At 47.2% G+C, this 25330-nt stretch overlaps 1 protein-coding gene and 1 long non-coding RNA gene across 5 annotated transcripts in view; one reads left to right on the top strand and one right to left on the bottom strand.

The window, feature by feature from the left end:
• The window catches only part of LOC108402635 (ubiquitin-like protein FUBI), a 43672-nt gene that overhangs the window by 4311 nt on the left and 14031 nt on the right, over positions 1 to 25330 (top strand). Inside the window, exons 4-5 of one of the 4 annotated variants that reach the window (XM_073217540.1) lie at positions 17627 to 19094; positions 20510 to 23496. In XM_073217540.1, coding sequence (XP_073073641.1) covers positions 17627 to 17730 — 104 coding nt within the window. In that variant the 3' untranslated portion in view covers positions 17731 to 19094; positions 20510 to 23496. The other 3 variants (XM_073217541.1, XM_017669299.3, XM_017669297.3) reach the window with 3 other exon arrangements.
• LOC140844598 (uncharacterized) lies at positions 12679 to 15867 on the bottom strand. Its single transcript, XR_012123150.1, has 3 exons — positions 15163 to 15867; positions 14559 to 14797; positions 12679 to 13105 (listed from the first exon to the last, which is right to left on the bottom strand). It is a non-coding gene; the product is annotated as an uncharacterized lncRNA (long non-coding RNA).

Genomic DNA, 25330 nt, shown 5'->3' with positions numbered 1-25330 from the left:
ACAGTGAAGCAAAACTGAAGGAACAAAACAGCAGCAGACTCAGAGACTCCAAGAAGAGACTAGTGGTTACCAAGGGGGAGGGGTGGGGGAGGGTGGGTGGGGAGGGAGGGAGAAGGGGACTGAGGGGTATTATGATTGGTACATATGGTGTGGGGGGATTCATGGGAACAGTGTAGCACAGAGAAGGCAGATAGTGACTCTGTGGCATCTTACTACACTGATGGGCAGTGACTGCAATGGGGTATGTGGGGGGGACACAATAACATGGGTGAATGTAGTAACCACATTGTTTTTTCATATGAAACCTTCATAAGAGTGAATATCAATAATACCTTAAAAAAAAAACTTCCTGGCTCAAAACAGCCAGTTTATTTTGCTCATGGTTTTGTGGGTCAGGAATCTGGGGAGGTCTTGACTGGGCAGGTCTGTCCTGGAGTCTCTCACGGCTGCAGTCAGGTGTCTGTCAGGGCTTCAGTCAGTCTGAAGGCTCAGCGAGGCGAGTGTTCATGATGGCTCATCCGCAAGGCACCCGTGGGTCCCGGCTTGTGCCGGCGCCCCAGTGGGCTGTGGATGCCCTCTCCAGCGTGGCAGTCTCAAGATGGTCAATGGAATCTGGCACAGTTGATGTCTGCCCGCTCTGAAAACATTTCCTTTGCTTTCCTCTCACCACATTAGCCACCCTTTCTTAGCCTCCCTAACGGTTCTTCTTCACCTCCCAAATTCTACACATTGAAGTTCCTCAGGGCTCCACTCTTTTCTCCAGTTATGCTCCTTTCCTTGTGCAATTATGCTCATTCCTCCAGGTCTACTGGCTTTAAACTAGTATTGATATGTGCCTAACTCCCAAATTTTTACGTCGAGCCACAGCTCTGTCCTGACTCCAAAACAAAGCTGCCGGTCTGTCCTTAAATCTGCTCCTACCCAGCTAATAGTAACTCTGTCATTCCAACTTCTCAGGCTAGAGACCTTGGAGCTGTTCTTGGTTTCTTTCTTCCGCAATCCCATAGCCATTGAAAATTGTCCACTGGGCCTAGAGACTGGTGTCCCAGGTGACTTTGCAGAGAATTTTTGGTGTCACAATTGGGGACATCCTCAAACCTGGTAATTCTCAACCTACTAGACCATTTGTTCAGTAAGCACTGATATGCCACAGCTGTTAGTGAGATTGTGCTGGGAGTGGGCAGGAGGTCAGGGTGCTACACAATGAGCAGCTGGCTTCCCACACCCAAAAAGGGAGCCCTGAAGGCCTCTGAGTAGTTAAAATCAATAGGGCATTTGGAAGAACAGAGCTCCTGGAATCCGACCCGCCTCAAAGCCTACTGATACTGTTTCACAAACATTTGTACCATGTGGGATCTGATTTCCAAGGCCAGAGCCACTACGAAACAACAAATTACCACGGAGCGGCAGGACTGCTACAGATGGGCAGTTGGCTGTCCGACCCAACAGAGGGAGACAGGGAAATCATTAAAGAACAATTCTAAAGGCACAATAGCAGAGGCCGTTTGGTGTAGGACAGGTAGCCTGGCACATTTCACCAGGTGGCAATGAGGTTACAAACGGAAGCCACAGGCAGCCTAGGAAAAATCAGGCCTGCCTCCTGACTCTGTTAATGTGTGACCGCCAACAACTCACTGTACTTGTCCTCAGTCTTTTAGTATATGAATTAGAAATACTAACCTCTGCCTTGCCTATTAATTAGAAAAAATATGAAAAATAGATTGTATGACTACAGTTAAGATGCAGCATAAATACAAGGGTTATTATAAATAATATATGGTCTAGGGGGAAATAGAAATGACCTAATGTTTTTTTATCACCTGCCATGTGCCAGGTGCTGGATGATTCACTTATATGCTTTCATCCCCCCCAAAAAACTGAAGTATAATTATTACTGGGTACAATTTAGCTTTCCAAAGTCATACTGCTGGGAAATGGCAGCACTGGGTCTTCTCAGTGGACCAGACGTAGCTTCCATCTTCAGGCCCAGCTGGATCCAGCAACAAATATTACAATCAGTAGAACTTTATATATCAGTGTGCCAAGGCTGCAAAAATAAAATACCACTGACTGAGTGGCTTAAACAACAAATTTATTTTCTCTCATTTCTAGAGGCTGGAAGTTCGAGGCGCCAGCTAGGACAGGTTCTTCTGAGGCCCGTTTCCTTGGCTCGCAGATGGCCACCACCTTGCAGCCTCTTTACATGACCACCCCTGGCATCTCTTCCTCTTCATGCAGGGACACTAGGCAGATGAGATTAGAACCCCACCCAAATGGCCTCTGTTTAACTTAACCACCCTTTAAAGACCTTATCTCCAAATACAGTGACATTTTGAGGTACTGGGGGTTGAGACTTGAACATACAAATTTTGGGAGGACACAGTTCAGGCCATAACAAGCCTGTATACCAAAATAAATTCCCGATTAATAGAAAGGCTCATACATATTTATTCCCTTAAATTATGAATCATTTACAGATTTATAATGTCATCGTTTTTCTTGTTTGGAACAATATAGCAACTTCCTTTCCTTTCAAATGTATTTGTAACTCTCCTTTCAATTTCATTATTACTATTATTCTTTGTTTTCAAAATGTGCCCTTCAGTTGCCTTCCCAACTGTGCGTGAGCAGCCTTCTGAAGTTTGTGTGGTGTTGAGACCAAGTGCCTTCCTCCTTTGTGGGTGCCCAAATGATTTATGGAGGGGTGGGGAAGAATCTTGAGGGTACCCATTTAAAAGAAAATCTGTAAAATTGATGTGTTAAAGAGTCCGAACAATACCAAGTCTAGGCAAGGGTGTGGAGCAACAACTCTCATACACTGGTGGTGTGATTATGAAATGATAACAATGGAGAACAATTTTGCAGTTTCTTAGGAAGTTAAACATATATTTACCATATGACTTAGTAATTTTACTTCTAGGTATTTACCCAAGATAAATGAAAACATATATCCACACAAAGCCTTGTACAATAATGTTCAGAGCAGCTTTTTTCATAATATTCATAATAGCTCCAAACTGGACACATATCACAGATAAACAAATTGTTGTATAACCATACAATAGAATATTACTCAGCAACAAAAAGGAGTAAACTACTGACACACATAGCAATGTGGATGAATCTCAGAAATATCTCAAGAAAAAGAAGCCAGACATAAGAGACTTGTATACTTTGGTAGGATTTCATTTATATGATAGTCTGGAAAGCCACAACTAGTTTAAAGTGACAGGAAGCAGGTTTGCAGGGTAGTGATGCAGAGGGACACAGGGAGCCTAGGGGGGGCAACAGAAATGGCCTCTGTCTTGATGATGGTTGTGGTTACACTTGTCAAAGCTCATTGAGCTGTACACTTAAATGAGTTCATTTTATAGTATGTAAATTATATATCGGTAAAGTTGATTTTTAAAAAAAACTTGAGATGGGATACTCTCCAGCTGCTATTGGTGTTTTGCCTTGATGGTGAATCTCTGCATACAGATCTTAAGAAAAATTGTAAAAGCCGTGTTTCAAAGTTTTCAAATACATGGTCTTTTTACCACCACAGTTTGACATAGCCTTGTCTTCAGAAGAACTGGAGCAATAGACTGAGGACAAGGGGAGCCTGGAAAATCTTAGTGTGCCATTAGAGAAGGAAATTTTGAAAGACAGAGTTGAGTTGAATTAACAACAACCATACTAAGAGGGGCCCCCACTGACCAAAGTGAAAATGTTTGACCATCAAAAGGGGACTATTGACCAATATCAACTGACATGTAATAAATATGAAGAGGCATGAGTCCATTTTGATAAACAAAAAGAGAAAAAGTTAACATGTCCTGAAAGAAGGTGATTGTGAATGTATTCTTTGATTCTGGCCATTAAATCATATCAGTATTATTGACTCACTTGTTGCATGGAACTATAGATGAAGTAAATGTAAATACATTAAATTTCCACTTCCAGCAAAGAGGTGGCAACAGGGACGGGATTTACCATGCCACCTAAACACCAGCAACTAAACCACCAGACAAAACAAAAAAAACAGCAGTTTTTAAGATATTGATCATCAGGCAATAAAGGACCGTGAAGCATGAGAGGCAGGGAAGAAACAAGGGGAGCCGTGCAATTCTCCCAGCTTACTATCTAGAGAAAGTGTCCAGGCCACAGCACAGTGAGGGAGGGCCCAGGCAGAAGGAGCCAGGAGACCGGGGCGGCTGGGGGGCACCTCTGCACGATGAGACGAGAGGACTCCGAACACCCGCAGAGGCCCTGCCTCAGGTCTTCAGTGAGTTGGCTGATCGGTGCACGAGTATACGGACATTATCCGGCCTGGGGAAATAGCCGCCACAGGGCAGTGGAAGGGGGAACTCCCAGAGCTCACACAGGAATGGGATGCCACCGGCCAGAGGAGAAAAACTCATGATTCATGGGAATCAGGTAGAGTACCCAGAAGGGCTTTGCCCAGGCAGTGAGGTGAGGTTAGTCCTAGAGTACCTTCGACCGGGCCCAAAAAAGTAAAATTCACAGTACCTGGAATCCAATTAAAAAAACTACCAGACACAATTAAATATTGCATAGAAACAGTGAAGTAGAAAGTCCTTATTAAGACGTATAGATAATCGATCCTTTTCAGAGATGAGATGGTTAATTCTAAAGCAAAGGCTATCCTTTCCATAGGTTTGTAGTGATGCATTACTATAAAAATGCTTAATTCTGACATGCCACCCTCTTTACCACATATTCACCTTTTAAAATTGATTAGATATCCAAATTGTATTACTCTGTTTCAAGCCTTCTTGTAATTCATGTATGCATTCTTCAGTACTGCTTGTCTGGTCTCTTGACAAATGGTAAAGTTGTTTATTTGTGTCACACGTGAACACGTCTCCAGTGTGTTTGGCAGCGGGTGGGCAGTATCTCCAGGGGAGCCTATCACCCAGGTACACAAAACCTGTTTCCACAGAGTCCCAAGGCCAAATGGCCAGTTTTCTTTAGAGGCTTTAGAGTAATGAGTGACTGAAGTGACATTTACTTATAGAAATTTGAACAGACAAAACAGCTGTTTAAGAAAAATATATTTTGGGAAATTAAGTAACTTCAGGCCATATGTCTCACAATTCATATATCAAAATGAATTCAAAATGGATCACAAACCTAAGTGTAAAACTTAAAACTAAAAAACTAGAAGAAAATTTAGGAGAAAAATCTTTGTGGTCTTGCATTAGGCAAAGATTTCTTAGAAACAACAATAAGAGCATAAAAGAAAAAGTGATAATTTGGATTTCATCAAAATGAAGAACTTCTGCTCTTCAAAAGACATTGTTAAGAGAATAAAAAGACAAGCCACAGACTGGGAGAAAATATTTACAAATCAACTATTCAACAAAGGACTTGTATGTAATTACATCAAAAATAATAAAATACCTAGGAATAAACCTAACCAAGGAAGTGAAAGACCTATACCCTGAAAACTGTAAGACACTCTTAAGAGAAATTAAAGAGGACACTAATAAGTGGAAATTCATCCCATGCTCTTGGGTAGGAAGAATTAATATTGTCAAATGGCCATCCTGCCTAAAGCAATCTACAGATTCAATGCAATCCCTATCAAAATATCAACAGCATTCTTCAACAAACTAGAACAAATAGTTCTAAAATTCATATGGAACCACAAAAGACACCGAATAGACAAAGCAATCCTGAGAAGGAATAATAAAACTGGGGGGATCTTGGTTCCCAACTTCAAGCTCTACTACAAAGCCACAGTAATCAAGACAATTTGGTACTGGTACAAGAACAGACCCATTGACCAGTGGAACAGAATAGAGAGGCCAGATGTTAACCCAAGCATATATGGTCAATTAATATAAAGGAGCCATGGATATACAATGGGGAAATGACAGCCTCTTCAACAGCTGGTGTTGGCAAAACTGGACAGCTACATGTAAGAGAATGAAACTGGACTGTTGTCTAACCCCATACACAAAAGTAAACTCAAAATGGATTAAAGACCTGAATGTTAGTCATGAAACTATAAAACTCTTAGGAAAAAACATAGGCAAAAATCTCTTGGACATAAACATTAGCAACTTCTTCATGAACATATCTCCCCGGGCAAGGGAAACAAAAGCAAAAATGAACAAGTGGGACTATATCAAACTAAAAAGCTTCTGTACAGCAAAGGACACCATCAGTAGAACAAAAAGGCATCCTACAGTATGGGAGAATATATTCATAAATGACATATCCAATGAGGGGTTGACATCCAAATTATATAAAGAGCTCACGTGCTTCAACAAACAAAAAGCAAATAATCCAATTAAAAAATGGCAAAGGAGCTGAACAGACACTTCTCCAAAGAAGAAATTCAGATGGCCAGCAGGCACATGAAAAGATGCTCCACATCGCTAATCATCAGAGAAATGCCAATTAAATCCACATTGAGATATCACCTCACACCAGTTAGGATGGCCAACATCAAAAAGACAAGAACAAATGTTGGCGAGGATGCGGAGAAAGGGGAACCCTCCTACACTGCTGGTGGGAATGTAAACTAGTTCAACCATTGTGGAAAGCAGTATGGAGGTTCATCAAAATGCTCAAAACAGACCTACCATTTGACCCAGGAACTCCACTTCTAGGAATTTACCCTAAGAATGCAGCAGCCCAGTTTGAAAAAGACATATGTACCCCTATGTTTATCGCAGCACTATTTACAATAGCCAAGAAATGGAAGCAACCTAAGTGTCCATCAGTAGATGAATGAATGAAGAAAATGTGGTACATATACACAATGGGATATTATTCAGCCATAAGAAGAAAACAAATCCTACCATTTGCAACAACATGGATGGAGCTAGAGGGTATTATGCTCAGTGAAATAAGCCAGGTGGAGAAAGACAAGGATCAAATGATTTCACTCATATGTGGAGTATAAGAACAAAGAAAAACTAAAGGAACAAAACAGTAGCAGAATCACAGAACCCAAGAATGGACTAACAGTTACCAAAGGAAAGGGACTGGGGATGATGGGTGGGAAGGAGGGAGGGATAAGAGGGGAAAAAGAAAGGGGGCATTACGATTAGCATGTATAATGTGAGGGGGGCATGGGGAGGGCTGTGCAACACAGAGAAGACAAGTAAGTAGTGATTCTACAGCGTCTTACTACGCTGATGGACAGTGACTGTAATGGGATTTGTGGGGGGGACTTGGTGAAGCGGGGAGCCTAGTAAACATAATGTTCTTCATGTAATTGTAGATTAATGATACCAAAATAAAAAATAAAAAAAAGGAAAAAAGAAAAAACTGAAGGAACAAAACAGCAGCCAACTCACAGAACCCAAGAATGGACTAACAGTTACCAAAGGGAAAGGGTCTGTGGGGGATGGGTGGGAAGGGAGGGATAAGGGGGAGAAATGGGCATTATGATTAGCACACATGAAGTAGGGGGCACAGGGAAGGCAGTACAACACAGAGAAGACAAGTAGTGACTCTATAGCATCTTACTATGCTGATGGACAGTGACTGTAGTGGGGTATGTGGTGGGGACTTGATAATGGGGGGAGTCTAGTAACCATAATGTTGCTCATATAACTGTACATTAATGATACCAAAAAAAAGGTCTTATATGTATAGGACTTCAATGTATAAAGAATTCAAAACTCTCTGTGACCTCACTATAGCTGTATCTTAAGTGTTCGTCAACTTAAGTATTGCTGCAGGCTTTTGAGAGTAGATGGACACTTACGAGCCCAGAGTCCAGGAAACGGCCCAGTAACCATGCCCCTCTTGAAGTTGTGGGGCACAACCCTAAATAGAATCCATCTTGTCCTTCAGAGTCACAGGTGGTGTCTGCTCTGATCCCTGTTTTTAGAAGTTATGGGCTCAGCTCATATTCCAGCTGTTCCTTCAAGACCTGGTGCGTTTGTTGTTGTCCCTGTCAAAGACTCCTTTCTATTCCAAATGCCTTTCATTCAGCCTGAGGGGTGGCGGCAGGGCCAACAGTGGACTCTATACCAATGCTAGACTCCAGCCAGAGCCTGAGCCTGAAAGAAAAAGGGGATAGATGAAAGAAAAAGAGGGGATGCGGAATCAACCGTCCAAGCAGGTTTATTGCCGAACCTGAGAGGGACCCCTCTGTCCTGGCCAGCAGAACAAAGGAAAGAGAGAGTCTCTTAACAGCTTAAGAGCTTTTTATGGCCAGGGTCTTTGGCCGGCTCTTTGAGGGGAGGGGTCAGGGGAAAGGTGGGCTTGTGGCTTGCTGACGTGTCCTCTGGGGGATGCTTGTAGCCTAAGTAAGATGAAACCTAGGTCTCTCTGTGATGGTAGGTGGGCTTACTCGAAAGGTGGTACTCAGGTCCAGATTCTATCAGAGCCTATGATGGAAATCTAGAAAGAGAACTGCTTCCCACCCAGGACCGGGTTCTGTAAAAAGCCTTTGACCATCTCATGTAAGTCAGCCCCAACCAACCAACCAGGCATCGATAATAGGTGAGCCTAACTCCTCTGTGAACCACAGATGCCTCTTAAAATCCAGAAAGCCAGAAGAGAACCTCTAAATTTATACCACACCACGGCAACTTTAGCCTAGAAGGTAAAGAGTGAAAAACAACACAAATCTCAGAGGAACTGCATGAAGACACAGGATAATAACCTCAGAAAGACGGGGGTGGACTGGAAAGCCTGTGGCCTTCACTCTGCTTACAGCTGAGCTTTGCTGCTCAACTTTTTGTCATCTTTTGTACAAAGTAAAAACTCAGTTACCACTATATCACTATCTACTTGTTCAAACAGTGAACTAAAAATAGTGATACCACCAAATGCTGGTGAGGATACAGAGAAATGGCATCTCTTACACGGTGGTGGAAATACAAGTGATACAGCCACTCGGGAAGACAGTTTGGCAGTTTCTTTAAAAATGAAACAAAACATATACTTGCCATATAACCCAGCAATCACACTCCTGTGCATTTATGTCAGAGAAATGAAAATATATGTCCACCCAAATACATGTACGTGAATGTTCATGCTGCCTATTTGTAGTAGCCAATATTTGGAAACAATCCACATCCTTCAGTGGGTGAATGGTAAACTGATGGTGGTATGTCCGTACCAGGGAATATTACTCAGCATAAAAAGGAATGAAGCAACTTGAATGGATCTCAAGGGGACTATGCTGAGTGAAAAAAAAAGCTAATCTCAAAAGGTTACATACTTTATGATTCCATTTATATGACATTCATAGGATGAGAAAATTCTAAAGAATGAAGAACAAACTTAGTAGTTGCCAGGAGTTAGGGACAGGGGTGGGTATGAGAGGATCTTTCTTGTGATGGAACAATTCTGTATCTTGTGGTCACAGAGATCTACATGAGGTCAATCACACAGTAATATACAACACACATGCAGGCACGCAAATGAGTGTGTGTAAAACCTAAAATCTTAATAAGGTCTCTGGATTGTACCGATTTAGGTTTCTTGGTTTTCAAAATATACTTGCTATGGACTGAATGTTTGTGTGCCCCCAAAATTTATATGTTGAAATCCTACCCGCCAGTGTGATAGTATTAAGAGGTGGGGCCTTTGGGAGATACTTAGGTCATAACAGTGAAGCCTCATGAGTGGGATTAGTGCCCTTACAAAAGGGACATCAGAAAGCTCTCTCACTTTAACTTGTGGGGATACGATGAGAAGTCAGCAGTCTGCAAGCTGGAGAGGGCACTCACCAGAACCCAACCATGCTGGCACTCTGATTTTGGACTCCCAACCTCTGAAACTGTAAGAAATAAATTTCTATTATTTAAGCCACCAGTCTATGATATCCTTTTATAGCAGCATGTGAAATAATAGAAAAAAATATACTGGTCTATGCCCTGAGTTCCTGGCACAGACTGTTAAAGCCTTACAATTTCCTAAATGATGAGCGCACTAGGAGCATCTTTTGTTCTAATATTTGGTCTTCAACCCTGACACCTGACACAGAACTCCAAAATCCACTGGAACTTCCTGGGTGATAGGAATGGTTTTTGTTCTAATGAGGCAACTCTTGGTGGGCTCCTGGGTGACTTCAGGATGCGGGCTCTTCAGAAAGACAAGCCATGACTGGAAATTTGAGGAAGCCCTGGCAATTCCACAGGCTCATTTTGTGGCCTTATCTCCTCCTCCCCACTTTGTGAGTTGACGTTTGGCTTGACACCTCCTGTGACAGGGACACAGGAATGCCCAGGAGAGAGATGTCCACAGGCTGCAGAGGTCTCTGTGACCAGGAAGCATACCCAGTAGAAGAGCACACGCTCTAGGAGGCCCACAGGAGGCCAGGAAACATGTAGAGTCCCGCACTGAAAATGCCCACCTCCTGCCCAAGGTGACTGTGTCCCAGTATCACAAAGAGCCAGAAGGATCCAGAAACACTGGAAAAGCTCAGGAGGGTTCAGCAGGAAAACGGAGAAGTGCTAGGACTAGAGACACCATGCAAACCTGAGGCACACGAGACAGCAAACTGCAGAAAGGCCTTTGTTAGCCACAGTCTGGGTCCATGCGCTGCAAGCCCTCCAGTTACAGAGTGTGGGAAATGAGTCAGGGCCATGCTGTCCTCGTCTTTGAGTTAGGGCTGAGCTTGGCAGAGAACCTGCTTTCCCTTCCCTCCCCCTTCAGCCCCTGAAGATCCCCTGTTTCCTGAACTCACACTGAATTTCAACTCCCAGACGCCTGAGGTCGGTCTCTCTCCTGTCCTCTGATTCTGTGACTGTTACAGCCTCCTTTGAATTCCTTCTGGCCTGGCCTCTTTTGCTTTAACCTTGTTGCTGGCCTTTCTCTTCCAGTTTCATGGTGGTATGATGAACCTAGTATTTGGAATATTTTGAAATACCTCCCAGAAACCTCTTGTGAAACCTGTGGTCCCTTCTGGGTCTAGCATTCCACAGCATGAGTACGTTGCAGTGAACTGTCCGTTTTGTAATACTTGCTCAGCCAGTTTAACAAGCATTTCCTGTTTATTATGTACAATACAAACCACTTTATCCAAGTGGTGGGAGAAGGTCCGAGAAGGAAGCCAGAGGGTAGCAAAGCCTCAAAGTAGAGAGGCTTTGAGAACACTGGGTCCAGCCATACTGGATGCAGATAATCTCTCAACCTGGGTTTTTTAAACCTGTGTTTTAGTTATGTGATGCAATAAATCTATTTTTGATTAGGTCTTTTGAGGTAGGGTGGGAGTTCAGGTGAAACCAAAAGAGATCTGATAGACCTACATACACCTTGACCTGGTACACTAAAGCAGACATGCCTTTGCTGGGTGACTCTGGGCAAGTAAGAAAGGGGCTTGGGCGAGTCTCTTGAGGGGAAAAAAAAGATCAGCCATAGACTTGACCTAACTCTGAGGGGCAGGAAATCTGGATTCTAGACCTGCTTCTTCAACTTCTTCAAGGAGGGCCCTTGAGCCAGGCCCCACTCTCTCTGGGCTTCTGCTTCCCCTGCCAGGCCCTCTGCTGTCAGCCTGACAGTGGGGAGGCTGAGGGATGAAGGCCCTGCCCCCCTCTGGGGAGCAGGTGTCCCTGTCCCCACAGGCTTAGCTGCACCAGAGGCCCCAGCTCCTTAGGGGGCAATGTGCTCTCCTCAGAGGGACTGGGGGGGGTGGGGGGGGCAGACCTGGGAGGTGTGGCTCAGGACAAACACATCGTTTGCATACTGATGACGTGCGGTGGGGGGTGGGAGGGACACAGAAGGCCCGCCAATCTACCTACCCCACGGGCTCCCACTGATTTCTGGGGGCTGCCTGCAGAGTTCTGGGGCTCCATCTCTGGGCAGTGCCCTGGCGTGGAGCGGAGACATTGCACATGAGTCCTTCCCATTCCTGCACCTAGTGTGTTCCCAGCACCACCTTTCTGGAAAGAAAGACCCTTTCCCGTTACAGACTTTCCCCACCTGCATCAGGGGAGATCCACGGCCCTCGCTCTCGGGGGGCGGGGGAGGACACAGGAGGGTCACAGCCTGGGCTCTTTCTGTTCCTTGAACTGGAACTGGAGCCATTAGGTCTGGTGTTGGCCACCAGCTGACAGCCTGGTCCTCTGCCTGGCTCAGCCCCACGCTCCTCTCACAGGCCTTCAGTCTCACTCTTGTCACGGTTCTGCTGCATAGAGATTATCCCACCTTCAGATCAAGTGCGCAGCCTGGAATATTCTGCCCAGTTTATCCTCCAACTCATCCTTCCGGGCCCATTTAAGGTCCCACCCCCTCAAAAACCTCCCCCTTGCTGGTGACTGTCTCCCTGACGCAGGTTCCCAGGGCACTGGGTGACACGTTTACACGCCCCATACTGCGTCACAACTATTTATAGATGTGTTCAACTCCCTGTAAGCAGGCTCCTTAACTCCCAAAGGCTAATTCCAGAAACATGCTTAGAAAGGTAGAGAAGAACCTGGAAAAACACAGCACTACTGTTTTTTTTTTGTGTGTGTGTGTGTGTGTGCACTTTCTACTTCATACATTTCATTTTTATAAATCGTATCATTATAAGGTAAATATTACCTTGTTTTGTTATAAATAACAAAATCTTTAAATACAAAAAGCCTCCCACATTTCTTAATTTAAACTTATTCCTAGGTATTTTATGGTTTATGTCTGCCACATTAGGAGTTGAATAAGGTACCAAAATAGATCTCCAATCCTATTTTTGAATGAGAAAAAGCAAGTTGCAAAACATTATCTTCACTATATTTTTTATTAAAAAGCTCCCCCAACCACTAAAATAATAAATTTCTACGTATGTGTATACACATATATTAAATAGGGTGTGTATATGTGTGGCATGTAAATATAAACACACAAGTATATTATTTAATATATGTATGCATATAAATTTGAGTATATTCTGCACACTGCAATATGTATATATTGCAGAATAACAGTAGTCATCCTTAGGACAGGCCTAGAATGGGGTGATGGCCCACAGGACTTTAACTATACTGTTTAAATTTTACAACAACATAGTATTTGTGTACTTGGGTATTTCTAAATAATCACAGGGCGGAGCCAGGAATCTGCAGGGAGAGGCAGAGTTTCAAGTGAACCACTAGACGCTTGTGCAGCTCTGACAGCCAAGTTAAACTGGACATCTTGGTGAGAGTCTCTGAAAGCATCACAGTACATAATTTTCAGTTAAAAGCATGACTCTCCTTAATATAGAGTATGTGTCAGTAAATAAAGATTACTCAATGCCTTAAGCAGGCTCGGGTGTGGCGGAAGAGCTAGTTCAAGAGAACAAAGGCTGGAGTAAGATGACAGCAGTCTACAGGGTAATGGTGGCCATCTTTCTACCTGACATCCGTCCTTACATCTTAGCAGTCTCCTTACTATGTGTTGGGACTGCCTTATTTTTAAATTTCGATTATTTCTTAACAGAGGAGTGCTACTTAACCCCTTCACCAATTCTCCTCTGCTGAGCCCAAGCCTTCCCAGAGTTACTGGTCTGAGTTTGGACTGGGTGTACTGACCACACGTGGTGGGCGGCAGCATTCTGAACTCTGAGGAGACACCGTGGCCCTGGTGCCACTGGTGCCCCTCTTTTGAGGCCTGCCCCAGGGAGCAGGAATGTCAGTTCTCCCCGTAAGGTCAGGGAGCCCTGCCGCGGGACCCTTACGCCATGTCGTCAGAGGCTGCAAGTGGGGAGCTGAGATCTGAGGACAAAGTCGAATTCACTAGAACTGGGGTGGGGGTAATGGTGGTGAGCCTGGGGCTCCAGGAGGAGCTGGAGCATGAGAGCAGAAGCCAGGTCCTGAAGGGCCTGGTGTAACCCCAGAGAAGCCTAGGTCTATCCTGGGCGGGGCAGGACCAAGGATTGTTATCAAACGCTTCCTAGAGGCACACATATATGAGGACCAGGGGAGGAAGCAGGGGGTAAGAGAAACGGGGAGAGGCCCAGGCCGGGCAGGCGTCCTCGTGGGGGCAGGGAAGGGGTAGGTGGTCGCGGCAGCATCAGCAGGGGCTGAAGCCCCGAGAGGGGGCATCTGGCTGACAGCAGGCACAGACGCCCTCATGCACTCCGGGTCCCCGGGGTCTTCCCGGGTTCCCGGGGTCTTCCCGAATCCCCAGGACGAGCCCGAGCCACAGGGTCCTTCCCACCGCGCCCACGGCCCCGCGCCCAGGCACAAACCCCGTTTCTGCGCCCCTGGATCAGGGGCCACGCCACCCACCCGCAGTGTTGGGGAACGGAGCCGGGCCGGGTTCCCCGGGCGCGCCCCTGTGGGGTTCTTCCCACTCGGTCGGACGCCGCCCGCGGCTCCGGACACCGGCTGCTCCGGGCAGGCCAGGGCCGCCATGGTGAGGGGAGCTCGCCGAGCACCGGCGGCCCGGCCCAGCCAGCTCGGGCCCGGCGCCGCGGGAGCGAAGGCGCGGGTTTCCCGGAGCTCGGGGACTCCGGCAGCCCCCGGGGCGGATGTTTCCCAGGACAGTCACGTGGGGCGCCACGCGGCCTGAGTCAGCCGGAAGGATCCGGTGAGACCCTGGGGTCGTGGTCAGGGCCGCGCCCACCTGCGGGTCTGCCCTCCGGACCCAGCCGCCCCAAAGCGCCGCACCTCCCCTACCTCGCCTTACAGACCGGGAATCCAAGGAGTTCCAGGCCGGGAGGGAGTCCAGGGGCAGAGAGGGGCTCTAGAAGGAGCAACCCTGGGTCATCAGACTGTGCCCCTCACAGCCGGGGTTCAGGATGGCGGGGGGTGCGAGGGTGTCGGCAGGAGCTCAGGGAGAAGAGAGGCCCAGGTTTTGAGAAAGGATGGGGAGAGCATCTGGGACGACACCCGGGAGCTCACCCAGGCCCATGTCCCTGAGAGAAGGAGAAAGGGGAATGTGGGTCCTCAGAAAGGTCGGCTGTAGCTCTGCCCTCCCAGCCACCCCAGAACACCCTTCAAACCCTTGCTGGGGCTGACAGCTTAGGGGCCTCAGGCTCCGGCCTCTCCCCGTGGTCCCCTGTCCCCACTCCGCCCCTCACATAACATCCCACGCACGTACAGGGCCAGGCACCTTCCCTGGTACCCGATCCCATCCACCTCCTAGCTCACCCCCTTTCACATCCCAGCCAGTGCCCTGCAGCGCCCAGACCGCCCCCTCCCTGCACGCGGCCTCAGAACAGCCCCTTCCGGAATGCCTGCTCTGGGAGCGTCTGCCGGCTCCACTCTCAGCCTCACTTACTTTCTGGCCTCCCCAATACCAGGACCCAGTGCGTGGGGTCTGGCACAAGGCCTCGCACTTGCAGTAAAAGGATTTTGAGGCTGGGGGACCGCACAGGGCCCGGAGCTCAGTGAGCAGGTCACTCGGCCTCCGCGGGAATCGGGTGTCAAGGAACGCTTGGTGGGGTGGAAGGGGGGATAGCTCCGCAAAGGAGGAGCGGTGTCCCGGAGGGCTCCGCTCTGCCCCGGGCTGGGGCTGGGTGAGGTCCGGAACCGCGGGCCTCTCTCCACCTCCCCCAGCCGCAGGGGCGCGGGCGGCGGCCCCGGGCTGGGCTAGCAAGGCAGCCGTGACCCGCGAGCTCCTATTGCTGCCCCCACGGCTCCGCCTTGCCTCTCGGGGGCCGCAGCTGCCCAGGACTCTCGCAGCTGCGTCAGCTCCAGCCGCCCTCCGGGTGCTGTCTTCTTCAGCCCCAGCTTCGGGAGGGGGAGGCGCTGGGGCCGCGCTTTTCCAGCGTGGGGGTCCCGGGGGTTGCGGGTATAAGGCCGCCTCTCCTAGGCCCGCGGCTGCGCAGGAAGCTGTTGAGCAGGCATCTTAGGCACGCGGATTGCTTTGTTCGGACCCGATCTCCCACTCCAAGTTATTCTGAGTTAAGAGTCACACGGCCCTGGGATGGAAGGCTCTTCTAGACCCTCACCACCCCATATGAGGGGACCCCAGACAAGTGGCCATCCTGCAGCTCCTTGGTTCCTCCCAGTAATAGGGAGCTCACTAGCTCACTCTCCATTACTAGGAAGAATGTTCTTAACACTCCCTTATGCCCGGCTCATTGATTTACAGGGAAATGCTAACTACTATAGACTGGGTGCTGGTCTAGATAATGACGTTTTGCCGTGACAAAAGCAAGCCTAAGCCTCGGTTGATGTTCTAGGATAGGGTCAGAAAGTGTGGATGACCTTTCTGTGGAAGCCCTCCTCCTGTGCTCCTCAGCCCCTCTTCTATGCTCCATTAGTCCCCAAGGCTTCCTCCCACCAGCACCGACCACACTTCCATTAGCTAGAGGGAGCTGAGCCCCTTCTGGTTTGAACTTGACTAAGGTATTTGGAGATGACTAGTGCACCAACGCCCAGGGAAAGCTGAGTCCTGAGCTTTGAAAACCTCTAGCTCCCAGCTCTGCTCTCTGGCTGCAGTCTGGAGGCAAGGCAGGAGAGGGGGGCTTAGCTCCCTGGGGCTGCGCTGGTCCAGGTGAAACCTGGCTCTCGCCCTGTTGGCATAGCCCCTAGTGTAGGCCTCATGGGCACAGCAAGGCTGTTGCAGGAATCCAGGACTCAGGGGAGTTGTCTCTAAGGTTAAGTCCAAGGGGCAGAAGACCTGGGGCCTTACCCACAAAGGTGGTTGTAGGAATGTTTCAACATAGGTGGTGGTTGGAATCTGGGGCCAGGAACAACAGCTGCATATTTCACGCTGCCGAGGGCAGATGGCCTGTTGTTGAGAGACTTCCTGCGTGGGGTGAGGGGAAGGAAACTCCCTCTCCCAGCTGGGGAGCGTCCCACCTCTCAGAGGGAAATGACTGGGACCCTGACCTCATCTGTCCTCCCATTCTTCCTTCTTTCTGGAATTCCTGCATCTCTTCTCAAAGCTGTTTCATTCTCATCCTTCAACTCTGCTTGAATGTCACCCTCCTAGTCCGCCCTACCTAAGATTGGTCCCCTGTCGTGTTTCCCCTTATCCCACCATCTTACTTTCTCAGACTTACACTGCTGCTCTGTGACTGTCATGTGATTACGTCACTAGCGTGCTTTGTTGAACAGATGAAGTTCTGTCGCAGGATCATATAAAGAATTTAAGCTAAGTCCTGCTCTGCTACTGATTTTTTTTCTCTCTTTATGTCTGCCTTCTACACAGGGTTGGAGTCACCTTTTAAACATCAGTGAGAGCAAGACAGCTGGCTAACTAGATAAAAATCAGTTAGAGAAAGTTCAGGCAGGCTTTTAAGACCCGGGAAGAGTCCATATGGTCCTGTATCACTGCCTCAGCTGTGCCAACTGGGAGCCAAAGAAAAAGGGAACAGAGTTTGTTACGTAATTTATCTTGTCCATAAGGAAAAGCAGCCCAACTCCTCACGAAAAGCACATTTTTTGCTGGCAGTTAAGACATAAGAAATATCTCACATAGGTCTTTATATAGAGATGTGGCAGCTGCTGATAGCAGCTTCCTAACTGGAGGCGTTGCTCAGGGACCCTTGCTGCAGCAGCAGTGCCTTGGACGCCAAGAGTGACTCAGCACATGCTGCTCTGCAGGGTCCAAGAAGGAGTTTTCTGGGACTCTGGCTAGACCCAGGGATGAGGCCTACAACCAAAGATTCCCTTCAGAGCAGTGTGGCTCCCAGCTTTTCGGTTTACATGGCTAATAATTTTATTTTTAAACTGAATGTTTCATCACTGTCTATAAAATATGCTTGTTTTTATCATCCCATGCTCATGGCTAGGAAGAATTGATATCGTCAAAATGGCCATCCTGCCCAAAGCAATATACAGATTTGATGCAATCCCTATCAAATTACCAGCAACATTCTTCAATGAACTGGAATAATTCAGAAATTCATATGGAAACACCAAAGACCCCGAATAGCCAAAGCAATCCTGAAAAAGAAGAATAAAGTAGGGGGGATCTCACTCCCCAACTTCAAGCTCTACTACAAAGCCATAGTAATCAAGACAATTTGGTACTGGCACAAGAACAGAGCCACAGACCAGTGGAACAGATTAGAGACTCCAGAAATTAACCCAAACATATATGGTCAATTAATATTTGATAAAGGAACCATGGACATACAATGGCAAAATGACAGTCTCTTCAACAGATGGTGCTGGCAAAACTGGACAGCTACATGTAGGAGAATGAAACTGGACCATTGTCTAACCCCATATACAAAGGTAAACTCAAAATGGATCAAAGACCTGAATGTAAGTCATGAAACCATTAAACTCTTGGAAAAAAACATAGGCAAAAACCTCTTAGACATAAACATGAGTGACCTCTTCTTGAACATATCTCCCCGGGCAAGGAAAACAACAGCAAAAATGAGCAAGTGGGACTACATTAAGCTGAAAAGCTTCTGTACAGCGAAAGATACCATCAATAGAACAAAAAGGAACCCTACAGTATGGGAGAATATATTTGAAAATGACAGATCCGATAAAGGCTTGACGTCCAGAATATATAAAGAGTCCACACGCCTCAACAAACAAAAAACAAATAACCCAATTAAAAAATGGGCAGAGGAAGTGAACAGACAGTTCTCCAAAAAAGAAATACAGATGGCCAACAGTCACATGAAAAGATGCTCCACATCGTTAATTATCAGAGAAATGCAAATTAAAACTACAATGAGGTATCACCTCACACCAGTAAGGATGGCTGCCATCCAAAAGACAAACAACAACAAATGTTGGTGAGGCTGTGGAGAAAGGGGAACCCTCCTACACTGCTGGTGGGAATGTAAATTAGTTCAACCATTGTGGAAAGCAGTATGGAGGTTCCTCAAAATGCTCAAAACAGACCTACCATTTGACCCAGGAATTCCACTCCTAGGAATTTACCCTAAGAACGCAGCAATCAAGTTTGAGAAAGACAGATGCACCCCTATGTTTATCGCAGCACTATTTACAATAGCCAAGAATTGGAAGCAACCTAAATGTCCATCGGTAGATGAATGGCTAAAGAAGATGTGGTACATATACACAATGGAATACTACTCAGCCATAAGAAGAGGGAAAATCCTACCATTTGCAGCAACATGGATGGAGCTGGAGAGTATTATGCTCAGTGAAATAAGCCAAGCAGAGAAAGAGAAATACCAAATGATTTCACTCATCTGAGGAGTATAAGAACAAAGGAAAAACTGAAGGAACAAAACAGCAGCGAAATTACAGAATCCAAAAATGGACTAACAGGTACCAAAGGGAAAGGAACTGGGGAGGATGGGTGGGCAGGGAGGGATAAGAGGGGGGAAGAAGAAAGGGGGTATTAAGATTAGCATGCATGGGGGGGAGGGAGAAAGGGGAGGGAGGGCTGCACAACACAGAGAGGATGAGTAGTGATTCTACAACATTTTGCTAAACTGATGGACAGTGACTGTAATGTGGTTTTTAGGGGGGACCTGGTATAGGGGAGAGCATAGTAAACATAGTATTCTTCATGTAAGTGTAGATTAAAGATTTAAAAAAAAAGAAAGAAAGAAAGAAAGAAAGAAAAGTGGGATTACTCCTTGATAGGATAAAACTATTGGTACATCAAAGATTAACGCATGCTTTAAATATCCTTAATTTTGATCACTTAAAGGGTGTCGGATAATCGGCTATGGAGGTACTCTTTTCTGATAATATTCCTTTCTCTTAATAAAAATAAAAAAATAAAAATAAAAAATAAAAATAAAAGTATGCTTGTTTTTAAAAAAGGAACCCAAATTGGATCAAGCCCCTCAATCTAATCACCTGTTTACAAGAAATGCAGGGAGGACAGATGAGTATGTCACACCACACCACAGGATATGTCAGCAAAAGCCAGTGTGGAAAATTCCAAGGGCAAACAGTCCAGATTCCTCAGCAAGTAAATTACAGGGGCAAAAAGGTGGGAAGGGCAAACATAGAAAATAGTAGTGTGGCCGGGCAGCTGCATCTGGGGGGTCTCTCCCTGCACACCAGGTGAAACCTCAAACTGGACCAGGGAGGGTTCTTGACTCTGAATGAGAAAGAATTCTGGAGCAGGTTGGAAGAGTGTAGGGAAGGCAGGAATTCATTAGACTGAGAATTGCAATGAATGCCTTGCAGGCAGCTGAGGTCGGGAAAGTGCAGAGGGAGGGAGCGGGAGCTCGCTGAACTTCTGGCACACGGAAGCCTCCCTCACCAGCTCCGGGAGCCAGGGTTACCTGGTCTCTCCTGTCAGCTTGGATCTGCCAGCATGGGGCCTAGCGCCTACCACCCCGGGATTCGTGAGCCACAGAGCATGGGATGGAGTGAGATTATATTCTGAAAACATCCCAAAGAAGGGAGATTTTCAGGCAGGCTCCTGGGGTTGCAGTTCCCTCCCTCCGGGTCGGGTCACCCAGGCGACTGGGGAACTCCAGATCCAAACCTGAGCTCTCAGCAGCCTCTCCCTACTTACCAGAAGTAAAGCAGAGACTAAGTGAAGACTTGAAGTGAAACAGCAGAGAAAAAGACAATTACCTCTGGAAAAGTGCAGAGAAACAAAACACAATTAAGTTGAGCATTTTTCAGGAATGTGACATAGGGCCAGGGGTGTAGTTGTCAAGTGGTCTCAAGATGCTTATCTCCAGGAGGAACACCATGTCTCCTTTCCTGTCTTATAGGTTCTCCGGCCAGCTCCACAAAATAAACTTAACACAAGAAATTTATTGATCAGGTTCCTCCCCAGGATAGCAGCTTCCCTCTGGAAACACATCATTCAGGATGGGCGGCCCTGCTCCCACAGTGGACTGAGTTATTGTCTGTTTGCTAACGAGTATGTTAGGAATCTTACCTCCTAACGTCGTGGCTTTTAAAATGGAATTTTAGCCTTAAGATGGAATCTGTTACACTGTATCTTAGGTGGTTTGGAAAATTAATCATGATGTTTTTCTCAGGTCCCTGCCCTGTATCAATAGGGCCTTAAGAGATACATACTCAAAGGAAACGTATGGGCTCTGTTTAGTCCCAATTGAACAAACCAATTACAAAAGAAAATTTTTTTTTTAGATAAACTGTATAAATGAAGATTAAAATTAAAGAAGTATCATTAATTTTTTAAGTGTTAAAATGCTAATGCGGTTATGTCAAAAGAACTTTTTACAGATGAGTCTATATGATATCTGTGATTTGCTTCAGAATAATGCAGGGCACGAAGGTCCTGGGGGATTGGGAAACAAAAGGGGCCAGGGCTTAGTAATTGTTGAGGCTGGGTAACATGGGAATTCATTAAGCTATTCTAATTGCTTTTTCATATGTTTGCGATTTTCCATGATTTTCTCAAAGACTCAGTGTTTAACCTAGAAAGGCCCTCAGAGATCTGGTGTAATCTCTTATTTATTAAAAATAACTGAGGCCAACAGAGGAAAAATGACTTGCTGGAGGTAACCAGTGTGACCCAGTGGCAGAGCCTAGAGTAGGCACAGGGCTTTTGGTTCCTAGTCCAGGGTCCCCTCCACCCAGTATTTTACCTACTCTGAATAGACCCATGTTATTTTCATCTTCATTTCAGTTGGTGTCTGGAAAGATAGCTACGAGCCAGACCACTGGGCTGTAAATCTTGAGCTTGCTGTTTGCTGGCTGTGTGACCTTGGGCAAGTTTACTTAATTTCTTGGGCCATCAGTTCCTCATCTTTAAAATGGGTAGGTGCTAATGAGACGAGGACCGTGGGTGCAGTCAGAGTAGGGTGAAGGCCTCCGGAAAAAGACCCCCACCAAAACTCCATATTAAAGAATTAAACAAAGACAGAGTCACATTAATTCTCTAATGTAAAATATCAAACTAACAATATAAACATTCTTCAATGGAGATTAGCTAAAACTAAAAAGCCAGGAATAACCTGGCCTGGAATGTTTGAACATCTCCCAGATAAGAAAGTACCTCAGCATAGCCCATGTCTTGTTTGTATCAATTAAATAAAGCTATTATAAAATTTACTTAAGCCTGCAAAAAAACCCAGTTTATCTTTAGCTTTACCAAGATGCTGCTTTTCCTCCTCCGGCCCTAATCAAGTCAATAACTCAACTCACCTTGAAAGCAAGACAAGCAGCCTTGACTAATATACTCCCAAACCAAAAAACTGTTACTCTGAGAAAGGATCAAAGCAGTAAATTTCTTATGTTAACTCTGCAAAATAGTCCAGAAACCTGATAAGAAACTTAGTGTCTCCTTAAAAGTAAACATTTAGAGACCATTTGGTGGGTCTACATCCCTAACTCTTTGTCTCTCAACCGCCTGTAAATCCCCTAGACTATGCACCACCACGGGCTCTCTTGTCCCCTCGGGGCTCACGCCAGGAGCTCTGTCTGTCCTCTCACTGTATCTCTCAATAAAAGTCTCCCTGGCTCTCCTACCTTGACTGTTTGCTAAGTTCATTCTTCGACTCCGCAGCAAGAACCCGGCATCACTGTGACGCAGAAACCTAAGGTCACTTGCTGGGAAGACCGAGCTCATGCCTGTGCAGCCCTTGCTCAGGGTAAGGCAGTTGGCTGTATTTCTACCCCTATGAGGATAAGGAGTTTTACCGATTTATTGCAGAAAGCAGGCAGCCCTTTAACTTAGGGTCAGGGAATGTCAGACCTGGAGAGGGCCTCGGGAGATCATCTACAGAGGAATCCTTTTATGAGAAAATGAGTCCCTGGCGGCAATGTGAACTGCTAACAGACCCAGAAGTCAGTTGGTGACAGAAGAGGACATAGACTCCAAAGGGACCCCCGGGTCCCATGACTCTGGGCTTTGCTAAACAAGCCTGTGGGGCCCCCAACTCCACCTCAGATGGCCATTTCACACTAAGCTAATGTCAAGTGCTGGTCAATTAAAGACACGTGGCAAGTGCACTGAGCTTCACAGTTTACATTGAGCATTTGCAGACATGATCCAGACTTAGTCTCGGAATGAATGTCCCATTGCCCAAAAAGAAACCAAGGCCCGCAGGGGTGGACTGGTAAAGAACCCCATAAGTAGAAGCTCAGAAATTCCTTGCCTACTCTGGAAGGTAAAGGCATTCCCCCTTCAAAAAAGAAGGTTAGGTCAGTGTAAAATGGCTGACACCCCATGCCTTTGGAAAAGTATTTCCAGAACAAAAAGTCTACTGCTGACTCCAAGAAGGGCAGAAAGGAAAGCAGTTGCTATAGCAACACCTTTGGCAGCCTACTTTCCTTCCTCCTCCTGTTCAAGAACAGTTTCCAGCAGGCCGGGTGTGGGTGGGGAAGGCCTAATTTCAGCCCAGCAACTGCACTCGGCCAATCTCCTGCCAGGTTTGGTGGCCAGAGTCAGGTGGTAGCCAATGAAGAGGCCTGGAGCTTGTGTCGTGGTCCTTGAGCCAGGCTGGAATAACTAGAGGGCAGGCACACGTGACCGTTTCCACGGTGACTTCCCTTAGCAACCTGACTGGTCCTGTTTATGAGCACTGGAAAATTCCACCCAGCCTCTGGCCTGATTTTGTTACTTCTGTGCCTCCTTCCTTCCCCAAGGCATTGATAAAGTCACTGCCAGTGTTTAACCCCTTCTGGAGATGTGCCTAACTCCTGACAGATCCCGGGCTGCGTGTGAGGCCTGCATGCCCTGCGCTGCGCTTGGTACTGGAGGCTGGAGGGAACAGAGCCCTGGCAGGTAATGACAGCCATCATTTATACCCTAGTCGGTAGTGACAGCCACTCTATACAAGTCACATCGTTTGAGTCAGGCACTGTACCAAGCCACTGACAACCTCATAACCCTAGGAGGGGGTGTTCCACAGGTCATTCCTATTTCACTGAGGGATAAGCCTGATTCAGAGAGGTCAAGTAAGTTGCCAATGTCACAGAGTAGAGCCAGCAGTGGAGGAGCCAGGCTCGGACTGAGTGTGAGGACTCTCAGGGCCACTGTCACCATGACCCCTCTCTAATGCTCACATTGCTGTAGGACCAGACGGGGTGGGGGACGTGTGCAGAGGAGGGAGAGATCTGTGGTCTTTGTGGGAGCTGAAGGAAGGCTTCACCAAAAAGGGTGACATTTAGGCTGAGTGGAAGAAAGGGGGAAAATGCCTGATGGCTCCAGGACAACCAAGTCGCAAGGCAAGAGCCGAGGGCTGGTGAGCAAGGGCAGCCGTGCCCCGGGGAAGGCTCCAGCCAGGGCCCAGGGCTGGTCCTCCTCATTCAGTCTCTAGAATGGCCAGGCTGGGATTCTGGCTAGTGACAGGAGGGGAGGTGGCGCCTTGAAACATTCCTGCCTATCGCCTGGCTGGGGGCAAATCCTGGAGCCCCCAGCTGGAACCTGGGGTGAGCTTCTCAGAGTGGCCAGTGCAGGCCCAAGGCTGCACAGGCTCAACCATGTGGATGCCGTGTGCAGAACTGCTCTGAGCTGAGGCAGGGCTATAGGAAGACTTGACTCTGTTTCCGAGGATGTTAAATGACAACAAGAAGCAAAAGTCATATAGCCTAGCTCAAGGTGACAACAGACAAGTCTCTGAGCAAAGGGTGTGACCAAAGGAGGGCTGAGAGGTCACTGAGCCATGATGGCCACAGGAATCTGCAGGGCAGACTGACCATTCAGCAGGGAAGGCTGCTTGCAGAAGGAAAGGGACCCCAACCTGACTCCTAAAGTGGGGCCTCCATTGGCAGGGAGAATTGGCATGACCTTGGGGGAGAGGTAGCATAGTGTTGCATGATCACAGATCTGGCAGCAAACAGGACTGGAAAGAGGGGACACAGAGGGGTCATGACTGATTGAAAGTTATGGTCCTGTTCAGGGGTTCAGCGTGGGGCAGTAGGTGATGAAGATCTGGCAGAATGAGGCAGGGTGACCCTCTGTGGCCCTGACAATCTCTAGCCCCCAGGTCTCTACACCTTGGACCTCAGTTGAAGTCTTTGCCTGGGCAGAATGGTCATGGAAATTTCCACTAGATCGTTAGCCAATGCTGTTCTCAGCTCCACCTTCTTCCCAGGCCCTGCTGAGTCCAAAATTCTTTTGCTTGTATGGGCTGCAGGCTGAAGAGGCCCTGGGCAGCCTCAGAGGCTTAGTGACAGCCACAGCAGGCCCGTCTGACTTGGACATGTCAGAACCTCAAGCAGGCCGGGCACTGCATTGCCAACACTGCCTGGACACCAGGGCTCCCCGCCTCTCCCCCCACCACCAACAGTCCCAGAGGCCCCAGGAGTCTTGCTCCTGGGAAGGCAAAGAAGGAGTTCGAGCTTACACCATCGTTTCAGTATTCTTGAGCCAAGTCAGCTCTGCATGGGGGTGTCTCCCTCAGGATACTGGGCAGCAGGGCTGGAACAGGCCCGGTGCACCTAAACATTGGGGGGGGGGCACCACTTCTCCCTAGGAATTATCTGGATGCTCTGTGTTCTTGGGAGGAGTATTTTGTATATTCATTTCTAGAAGCTCCCAAGTGAAAGAAGTGACCTCTGTGGAGAGAGCAGAGCCACAGTGACCTGGGGAGCTCTCTCTTCTCTCTCCCCTCCCT

The sequence above is a fragment of the Manis javanica genome, chromosome 11, assembly GCF_040802235.1.
Source record: "Manis javanica isolate MJ-LG chromosome 11, MJ_LKY, whole genome shotgun sequence".
In the NCBI taxonomy this organism is placed as follows: domain Eukaryota; kingdom Metazoa; phylum Chordata; class Mammalia; order Pholidota; family Manidae; genus Manis; species Manis javanica.
This window is presented reverse-complemented; position numbering and strand designations above follow the sequence as displayed.